This window comes from Pan paniscus, chromosome 13 (assembly GCF_029289425.2).
Source record: "Pan paniscus chromosome 13, NHGRI_mPanPan1-v2.0_pri, whole genome shotgun sequence".
Lineage (NCBI taxonomy): Eukaryota > Metazoa > Chordata > Mammalia > Primates > Hominidae > Pan > Pan paniscus.
In genome coordinates this window covers 21,678,409-21,688,004 of record NC_073262.2, presented here as the reverse complement: position 1 = coordinate 21,688,004, position 9,596 = coordinate 21,678,409, and the positions used below count along the sequence as shown (strand labels likewise).

The following is a 9,596-nucleotide window of genomic DNA, read 5'->3' as shown; positions in this document are numbered from 1 at the left end:
CACAGGTTAGCTGCTTCTCTGCTCCAGGGGCTCTCAAGGCTGCAGTGAAGGTGCTGGCTGAGGCTGGGGTGCTACGATTTGGCTTTGTGTCCCCACCCCCATCTCATCTTGAATTGTAATCCCATAATCCCTGTGTATCACGGGAGGGACCTGGTAGGAGGTAACTGAATCATGGGGATGGTTTCCCCATGCTGTTCTCATGATAGCGAGTGAGTTCTCAAGAGATCTGATGATTTTCTACTTCCATTTTCCCTGCTGACACTCATTCTCTCTCCTGTCGCCCTGTGAGAAGGTGCTTTCTGCCATGATTGTAAGTTTCCTGAGGCCTCCCCAGCCATGTGGAACTGTGAGTTAATTAAATCTCTTTTCTTTATAAATCACACAGTTTTGGGTATTTCTTCATAGCAGCATGAGAATGGATTAATACATGCGGTCTCATCTGAAAGCTTGAGTAGGGAAGGATTCTATTCCAGGCTCACACGGTTCTTGGTAGGATTCAGTGCCTTGTGGCCCGAGGGCCCCAGCTGTTAGCTGGCTGTTTGCTCAGAGGCTGCCTTTAGTTCCTCGCCATGTGGGTCTCTCCAACATGGCAACTTGCTTCAAGATAAAACATGTGAAGCCAAGAAGACAAGGGCCTCTTAGCAAGACAGAAGTCATAATCTGTTGTAATCTAATCACTGAGGTGATATCCCCTCAATGTTGCTGTATTCTATTGTTTAGAACCAAGAGGAGCAAGGGGAGTGGATTATGAACCAGGGCCAAAAATATTAGGACCAGGGATCATTAGGGTCATCTTAGAAGCTGCCTAACACAAATGTCACCAAGGGCATATGCTTGTATCAATTTTACCACAACCTTACTAACACTGAATGCTTTAGTATTTTAAAATTACCAGTACGGGCCAGGTGAAGTGACTCACGCCTGTAATCCCAGCACTTTGGGAGGCTGAGGTGGGTGGATCTCTTGAGAACAGAAGTTCAAGACCAGCCTGGGTAACACAGTAAAACCCCATCTCTACAAAAAATAAAAAAAAAATTAGCTGGGCATGGTGGTGCACACCTGTATTCCTAGTACTAGGGGGGCTGAGGTGGGAGGGTTGATTGAGTCCAGGAGGCCAAGGCTGAGTAAGACTCTTCTCAAAAGAAAAAGAAAAGAAAAAAAGAAAGAAAGAAAGAGAGAAAGAAAAAGAAAAACATTCCCCGTAGAGTAGGTGTAAAGGACCACCTTCCACGCTAATGCCCTCTTCTCCAGCCTGGTGTTTTCTTCTCCAGCCTGGTGTTTCCCCCTAAGGCCACGTGTGTCCTCTGCTTTCAGCTGCTGCCAAGTACCTTCCAGAAGATGCCAACTGATAGCCACTTGAAAAATTGCCCTAACTGAACTGGGGCTTTGAAAAGCTTTAAAATAAAGCTGTATTAGGCAGCAGCGAGTTCTCTGGAAATTGCTGGTATTTGGGCAGCAACTCCAAGACCTGAACACCTTATGCCATTTAGGAGCACTAACATTTAGAAAATCAATCTTTTTTTAAAGCCTACTATATACCCTCACCAGGCTCCACATTTCGCAAACTTTCTTTCACTTTCATCATCAAAACAATCCTGAAAGATAGATAGGAATGCACCCATTTTACAGACAGGAAACTCAGGACCAGAAGTCACTTGTTCCAGATCGCCCTGTTAAAGTGGTAGGCCAGGATTTGAACCCATGGCTGGCTGCCCACTCTGCTCTCTCCCTACCTCCTGAGATCCCCTTTCCTCAGCTGGTGCCTCCTAGAGCTCCATGACACCCTGCCCTTCCGTCCTGTTCCCCCTGCTGCACTAAACATGGTAGGCTGGTTGTCCCTTTCTCTTCAGTTAGCTGGAGGGGTCTCCTCGGAAGTTCTGCTCAGTGACTATTTTTTCCTAATAAAAATAGTGAGCCTGAAAAAGTTACTTCTAACCCAGCATGAGGAAAAGGGCTATGGAGTCCACAGTATAAGTCTGCACCATGAAACTTTCAGGCTAAATAGGACAGTATAAATTTAGTGTTTTAAGAATGATACCTGGAACCAGACTGCCAGCTTCAAATCATTGCTCTGCCACTTACAAAGTTTTATGATTTAGGGCAAATTTCTTCACCTTTCTGTGACGTTCCCTTTCCTGTAAAATTGAAATAATAATATTACCAACCACATGCCCCAATTGGGAATAAATGAGAAAATGTCTCTAAAAACCTAGCACAGTGTCTGGAGGATAATAAAGGCCCCATTATGTTACTATAGGGACATGGTGGGGAGGAGACAGGCAGGAGGCCTCGCCGGGTGAGGACCCATGCATTGATCTGGAACTCAGCCTGTGATCTACACACACATGGGGATCAGGTTTGTATGTGTGTGCGCGCCCAGCTCCAGGCAAGGCTGAGTGGAACCTTGCATTGTGGACACTGGTGGGGACTGAGGCAGCAGGGCTAGGAGGGTCAGTGAAGAGCAGAGCCAGCATCAGCGCCATGACTCTGAGACTCCCCTCCCTGTATTCTGGCTGTGTCCAGATGTGCGTGTTTGTGTTTGTGTGTGTGTGTGTGTGTGTGCCTGCAAAGGGGGGGGGGCAGGCAAGGAGGGGAAGTCTTTGTGTGTTGTAGTTTTCTGTAAGTCGGCCAAGTCCTGGGTCTGTTTATGATTGCTCTGGGATGTCGGGCATCTTTGCAAGTTCATACCCACAGAATCATGAACCTGGGATGGGGAGAAGCGAGGCCTAAGCCAGGAGAACAATGTTCACAAGGGATCTAGGACAGAGTGCTAATGATTCCAGCACACAGCAGGCATGGGAGAAGGAAAAGTACAGGGTGACAGCTACAAGGCAGCTGCCTACCACCCAACTTAGCGACAAAGCCCTAGAGCATGTTTCTTCACCTTTCTGAGATCAACCTCTGACCTGTGTGTAGGGACACAATATTATAAAAACATCCTCCTAAAGCCAGGGTCCCTGGTGCCCTAGGTAGTAATCTGTGCCCTACAGGAAGTGACCCAGAAGTGTCCTGATTTCCCCACTGATGTCAGCAATCATGGATGACTAGGGCCAGGCTCTGTCCTTGGCAAGTCCCAAGGTGGGAAACAGGACAGGGTCGGATAGGATTCAGAATGGCCGCATACAAGGAACGCAACCAGCCTTGCTGTAATTGCTCAGAGGCTTTTAGGAAGCTGGGGCTGTGTCTGTTATAGCTTAGAGCCCTGTTCATTTATGAAAAAATATTGTTTCTAGTTACTGAAACTGCAAAAAATAAATATTATGGAGAGCCTCAATTTAGAGCTGTAAACAAGATACACGATCCTGCCACTGCAGATTTTACATTTCAGTGGAGGAGATGCTAAGCCGCTAGCTCCATGGTAACTTAATTAGTCAGCAGTAGGGTGAGGAAGGGGTATTGGGTGTACAAACGGGCATCTGACGTGAGACAGGGAGGCTTCCCTGGGAGAAGCAACGCGTGAGTGAACAGGTTCCCCTGGGCATTCCAGCAGGAGGAACACTAAATAACCGAGCACCGGGCAGGCTGTGAGACCGCAGCCCAGATCAAGGACACAGCGAACACGAAAGCTGTGTGGGGAGGAGGGGAGAGCAGTTCAGGAACCAAACTGCAGTGAGGCTAGGATCCAGAGCAAGGGGAAGTGGGACACGGGTGGGCAGGAGATGCGGTTTTCGCCAGAAAGCACGGGGATGTCTCTAAAGGGCTTTAGGCAGGAGAGTCACCCAGTCAAACCTGCACTTCCAGGAGCTGGGAGAACTGGGAGAAGAGTCAGGAGGCCCAGTGGAGATGAAGAAAAGGGGATGGAGCCGAGAGCTACTGGGAGGGAAAGCACCAAGGCTGGGTGCTGGGTGAGTCATGCAGTGGGAGGGTGGGAGGGGGAAGAAGGGACACGGAGCTCAGCCAACCTGCCAGGGGGGCTCTCCGTGGGAGGGCCTGAGGTGGCCTGAGCCAGGCAGTGGAGGACTGGAGGATGTGAACAGTGCAGCAAGGCGGAGCAATGCACGCACACACACGCACACACATACACACGGCTGGAGGATGTGTGCGCCAAGGTTGGAGGGTAGCATGTAAGGCTTGTGTGAGGACTGGGAACAGCCTGTGAGTGGAGACAAGGTCTGTGACTTGGAGCAGAGGGAGCTGAGTAAGCAGCCTTTTCTCCCCATCGTGGGGCTGCCTTCGCTAATGGTTCGGGCAGATCGGCAGGAATGCCTGAAACCATCATGGCTCCTGCAGTACTGAGAGCAGATGGGTTGGGGGTGGGAGTAGTGAGAAAGTGGAGCCCATCAAATCCAGGCCCCAGACTGTACTGCTCTGGAATGAGGTGGCCTCACATGGCCTTGTGGCCCTTTAAGTACAGCAGCAGCAGGTGGGTGACACCCCAAGGGGCCCCACGAAATGGTGTGTCCCTGAGTGAAGACTGGTTCACCCAGCCACTGCCTCATCTATCCACCTATGTATTCCAAGCCCGTGCCCAGTGCCGTCCTAGGCACCAGGGCCTGGGGAATGAGCAAGGATGTGCTGCCCTCAGGAACTCAGCCTGTTCAGGTCCAGTGTGAGGACCCGTGAGCTGGCCCAGCACACTGAGCTCCAGCCCACAGTGAGGGGCCCAGCAGGGAGGTGTGCCATTCCCACTGCATTCTGCAGCCCCCCTGGCTCACTCTCCTCTCCAGGTCTCCTGCCAGGAACTGCCACCACTGCGTTCAAATACTTTCCCAGGGAAAACCACATCTCCAACTAAAAGATGTCATGAAGCCAAATTGCGTCTGGCTCCCTGATCACAACTCTCCTCACCTTGCCCTGCTGTGGTCCCCTGTCCAAGGATCTAACCCAGGGGCCCGGCTCCATCCACCACCGGAGGGCTCAAGGGAAATAAGCAGGGCAGGGCTGCAGTCTCCCCTGGGTCCTGAGTGGGACCAGGCCTAACCCACTGCCCACCTCCACCCCTCTGCTCTCCTTGCTGACCCCTACGAGCCAAGCTCACCCCCACCTTGCTGCCTCTCCTCTCCAAGCCCTGGCCACGCCGTGCCTGGGGAGGCTGACAGCTCTGGATGGCGCCAGTGGGCTCCCTCCCTGCAGGGCCTCGGTCTTACAATGGTTTGTTCCTTCCTGTACATTTGAGTGAAGCTCTTGCCAAGTCTCCCATGCCACAGATCTCGGAGTTCTGGAACACCTCCCCCCACTCAGGTCCAGGGACTCTCCTGGCATGTGCTGGTCTCCCTCTCCCTGAGTGTGCCATCTGCATCCACGGGACCTTGACTGACACAACACTCTTAAGGCCCCCTCACCTTAAAACAGCCTCTCAGGCCCACACTAACTTCTCATCTTGGGCTCTCTAGTCTTTTAACCTCTAACAGAGTGGAGGAAAATTGGGATTCGACCACCACTTAAATTGAGGGGTGGTTCTTCACTGTAGGAAAGTGTTCACATAACTGCAAGTACCCTGGTGTTGAGGTGTGCCCTGACTCCCACAGCCTGGTGGCACTCAAGACCAAGAAGGAGGCTGGGCGAAGTGGCTCACGCCTGTAATTCCAGCACTTTGAGAGCCTGAGGAGGGTGGATCACTTGAGCCCAGGAGTTTGAGGCTGCAGTGAGCTATGGTCACCACTGCAGTCCATCCCGGGCAACAGAGTGAGATGCTCTCAAAAAAAAAAAAGACCAAGGAGGGATGTCTGTTTATTTACAGCGCACCCTTTGCGCCAGGCCCTTATGTTCATGACCTTACCCAACTCTACAATCTTGCAAGGCAGTTTACATCATCTCCACTTTACAGTTCAAGAAACAAAGGCTCAGATTCATAGTCCCTGAATAGTCCCTCACAGTCCCTGAGTTCATAAGTAGTGGTTATAGTACAATCTAAGCTATTTAATTCCAAAGCCAATGATTTTTCTGGCCTTGAGCTATAGGTCCAAAGGCTCCAACAGGGCCCTCCAGACTCAATGGCAGGGTGGTGTCTGCACAAGCTGGAAGTGTCCTTGTGATGAGCCCATCAGGAGCGGCCCGGATTGAGCATCACCCTCCACATCTGCAGCACAGAGTCCCGGCGGGTGGTGTAGGGTAAATGTTTGATTCGGAACAAGTGTCTGGGGACGATGTTCCCGCTGGGTGTATACAGCTTCTCCCCCTCTTTGCCCAAGAGACTGCGCAGGGCCAGGTTGCCCGACAGAAGCTTCTCATAGAACTCCACTCCACCACAGGCATAGGCTGCAGAGAGGGAGGCCGTGCGGCGGTCCAGCCAGGACTCCACGGCATGAGTGAGAGAATCCTGGGAGAAGGCGTAGGCCACAAAGCCTGCCACTGCTGCCACCAAGCTGAAGGCAGCCCGTAAATTCATGGGGCCTGCATGGAGCCCCAGGGTGTACTTGGCACCCACGCCCAGTGCCCAGGTCCCTGCCAGGCAAGCTGGGGCCAGCAGGGCCTGCACGGCAGTGGTACTGCTTTCCAGGTACACCACTTCCCTGGCCAAGGCGAACTTCTGAGCTTCACGGGACAGGGTCAGGGAAGCTCTCAGCCGGGCGCCTGCTGGGCTCCGCCAGTCCACTGTATGCCCATGTATGACCACGGGATGGTTAGTGTTGATCACTAGGTCTCCCAAGAAACTGGCAGGGATGCCCACCACAGCCCCAGCAGGGAGTCTTGGGAAGCCTGCACTCACAGGCTGGAAGGTGAAGGTGGTGAAGGGCTTGTAGCAACGGCCTGAAGGAACACCTATGTCCTGTAGCACCTCTTGGAAGAGGCTCTGCAGCTGTGGAGGGAGCGGAGCTGGCTGGCCCTGAGGCCAGTACTGGTAGAGCCATTGGACCACGGGATCCGGGAAGAGGTGGTACGAGATTGGAACTCCAAACAGGCCTGCACAGGAACCCACCAAGAGGCCTGTCCTGTGTCTCTGCACAAATGCTGCGGTCCGCCACAGGGGACCTGCCATGAGTGTAGTCACCGCGGACAATCTGGGCCAAGAAGAAGAGAAGTCAGCCAGTTTCCCTGGGTCAGCCTGCAGACTGAACATCCTCCAGGGTCCACACCACCTTTTTAAACCAAAGTAACACAGCATAGTGGTGAAGAGTGTGGGCTCTAGAGCCAGAATGCCTGTGTGCAAATCCCAGCTCCGTCTCTGTGCGTCAATTTCCCCATGTGCCAAACAAGTGTGTCGTAATGGCCCACCTCTAGGGTGGCGGTGATGAGCACATGAATAAACATACATAAAACATTTAGTGTCTGGCACAGCAGCAGATATTCCTTATAATAATGGCTGTAATGACTTTTATTCCCATCGCTGGGCACAGCACTCCAACTGCCTCATTCCACTCATCCCACGGTAAAGCCCTATGATTACTAATTTATAAGGAAAAACGTGTTCAATTTATTGAGTTCTTACTATATGCTAGACTCAGTTCTGAGCACTCTAACGATTGAACCCTCACAACCCCATGACCTAATTACTACAGCTAACCCTATTTCAAAGCTGTGAAAACTTAAATGGCCAAAATCCTAAGCTAGTAAAGTGACAGTGTTATGGGCTGCACTGTGTCTCCTCCTCCTCCCCAGTTCATATATTTAAGTACTAACCCCCAGTACCTCAGACTGTGGCTTATTTGGAGACAGGGTCTTCAAGGAGATAATTAAGATAAAATGAGGCCATCAGTATGGATCCTAATCCAATTTGACTGGTGTACTTATAAGAAGAGATTAGGATGTAAACAGGCACAGCAGGAAGATCATGTGAGGATCCAGGGAAAAGGCTACCACCCACAAGCCAAGAAGGGAGGTCTCAGAAGACACCAACCCTGTTAACACCTTGGTCTTGAACTTCCAGCCTCCATAACTCCCAGAGGACAAATTTCTGCTGGTTGGGCCACCCAGTCTCCGGTACTTCGGCATGGCAGCTCTAGCAGGCTAACACAGGCATAGTATTTGAGCACAGGCTGTCAGGTGTCCACAGCAAACTTTTTGTTTTAGAAAACTTGTTATGCCAAATTACAAGCATATACCAAAGTAGACAAAATAGTACATCCATCAACTTCAATCCCATCAACTCATGGCCAATCTTGTTTGATTTCTCTTTCCACACACACCTCCGTCCAACTGGTTTATTTTGAAACATCCCCGGGCATCCTATCACTTCATCCGTGAATACGTCAGTAAAAATTCACAATTATTTAACTTTGATTGAAACTTACTGTATTCCTGTCCGTGAAAAGTGCTTAATGAGCAACGAATGAGTTGCCGCAAACAAAAACGCAGGGTACCGCTTGGCCTATCTTAATCAAGAACTCCTATAAGAATCATTATCATTCGGGCTTTTTTTTCCCAATGCGGAAAGTGAGGCTAAGAAAGGAAAGGTCTGGACCAAAGTCCAACGTCCCTAGGGCCATCGCGCTGCGGGGTGGGCCTAGAACACAGTACCATGCAGCCCGCCGGTGGCTGGGGGAGGAGGGGCTGCAGGAGCCCCGCAGAGGGGTCCTCGCTACGCTTCCACTCTGGGCCCCTAGGCTGCTCCGCAGTCTGAACGCGTTACCGGGTCGCATCAGGCCGGAGAAGGGTCCCTCCCGCTCGTCCGTGCGCTCACCTCTGCCGCCGCTCGGAACGCCTACATGTGCGCGCGGCAGGGCGGCCGCAAAGCACGCCGGCCGGGGATCTGGGGGCGGGGACTTCGGGAGGCGGAGCTCGCCGGCCCCGGATCTTGGGACGGGGACTAAAGGGGGCGGAGCTCGCTGGCCGGAGATCTCGGGGCGAGGATTTCAGGGAGGGGAGCTCGCTCGACGGGTCTGGGGGCGGGACTCTTGGGGGCGGGGCTGGGGGGCCTCAAGGGGATGTCCGTGGGGGGCTCCGGCCGCCGCAGAGGCTTCTTCTCTAACTGTGCACCTTGGAGTGGGTCCGCTAGCACTTCCTCCTCTGCGTTGAAATGCGTCTTTGATTAACACAAAAATTAGCTGGGCGTGGTGGCGGGCGCCTGTAGTCCCCAGCTGCTGGGGAGGCTGAGGCAGGAGAATCGCTTGAACCTGGGAGGCAGAGGTTGCAGTGAGCCGAGAATACGCCACTGCACTCCAACCTGGGCGACAGAGCGAGACTCCGTCACACACACACACACACACACACACACCCCGGTGTCTTTGATCATGACACACACACACACACCCCGGTGTCTTTGATCGTGCCACACACACACACACACACACACCCCGGTGTCTTTGATCATGCCGTTGAACCCCCGAAGGAACGGCAGCCCCGCGTGGGTCACCAGGCGGCCTATGGCAGAGCCCCCATCAGAACCCATGCCCATCTGACTGGCCGGCCCGTGTACTTCTCCGTCTGGAAGCGCTCACCCTTGGCGGGGAGCTCTGAGCTTTATGTTTATTACCATGTTCGCTGCCCCCCAAGCTCCTCCCAGGTGCTTCACACTGTACAGTCCACAGAGCAGCGTGCCATCTGTCATTTCTCCTTTCCAGCCGCTCTGTGAGGTAGATGAGGGATCATCCAATCTGTGCACCAAATCCAGCTCTCCACCTGCTTTTGTAAATAAAGTTTTCTTGGAACACAGCCATGCCCAATCCTTTACAGAGGGTGAAAACAGACTGCCTAGGGTTAAAGCCGGGCTCCACCCC

The 9,596-nt window shown here is 52.5% G+C and overlaps 1 protein-coding gene across 6 annotated transcripts; it reads right to left on the bottom strand.

Annotated features, from left to right (window-relative positions):
- Window positions 1-5,647: 5,647 nt before the first annotated feature.
- TMEM177 (transmembrane protein 177) lies at window positions 5,648-8,651 on the bottom strand. Of its 6 annotated transcripts, none has more exons than XM_003819153.4 (2): window positions 8,561-8,651; window positions 5,648-6,941 (listed from the first exon to the last, which is right to left on the bottom strand). In XM_003819153.4, exon 2 carries the CDS (start codon window positions 6,917-6,919, stop codon window positions 5,984-5,986), a length of 936 nt encoding a protein of 311 aa, XP_003819201.1. In that variant the 5' UTR covers window positions 6,920-6,941; window positions 8,561-8,651; the 3' UTR covers window positions 5,648-5,983. The 6 variants fall into 6 exon arrangements, with proteins under 6 accessions (XP_003819201.1, XP_054964416.1, XP_008970743.1 ...); XM_055108441.1 differs by having other exon boundaries at window positions 8,510-8,604; XM_008972495.4 differs by lacking the exon at window positions 8,561-8,651 and adding an exon at window positions 8,398-8,517.
- Window positions 8,652-9,596: the final 945 nt, after the last annotated feature.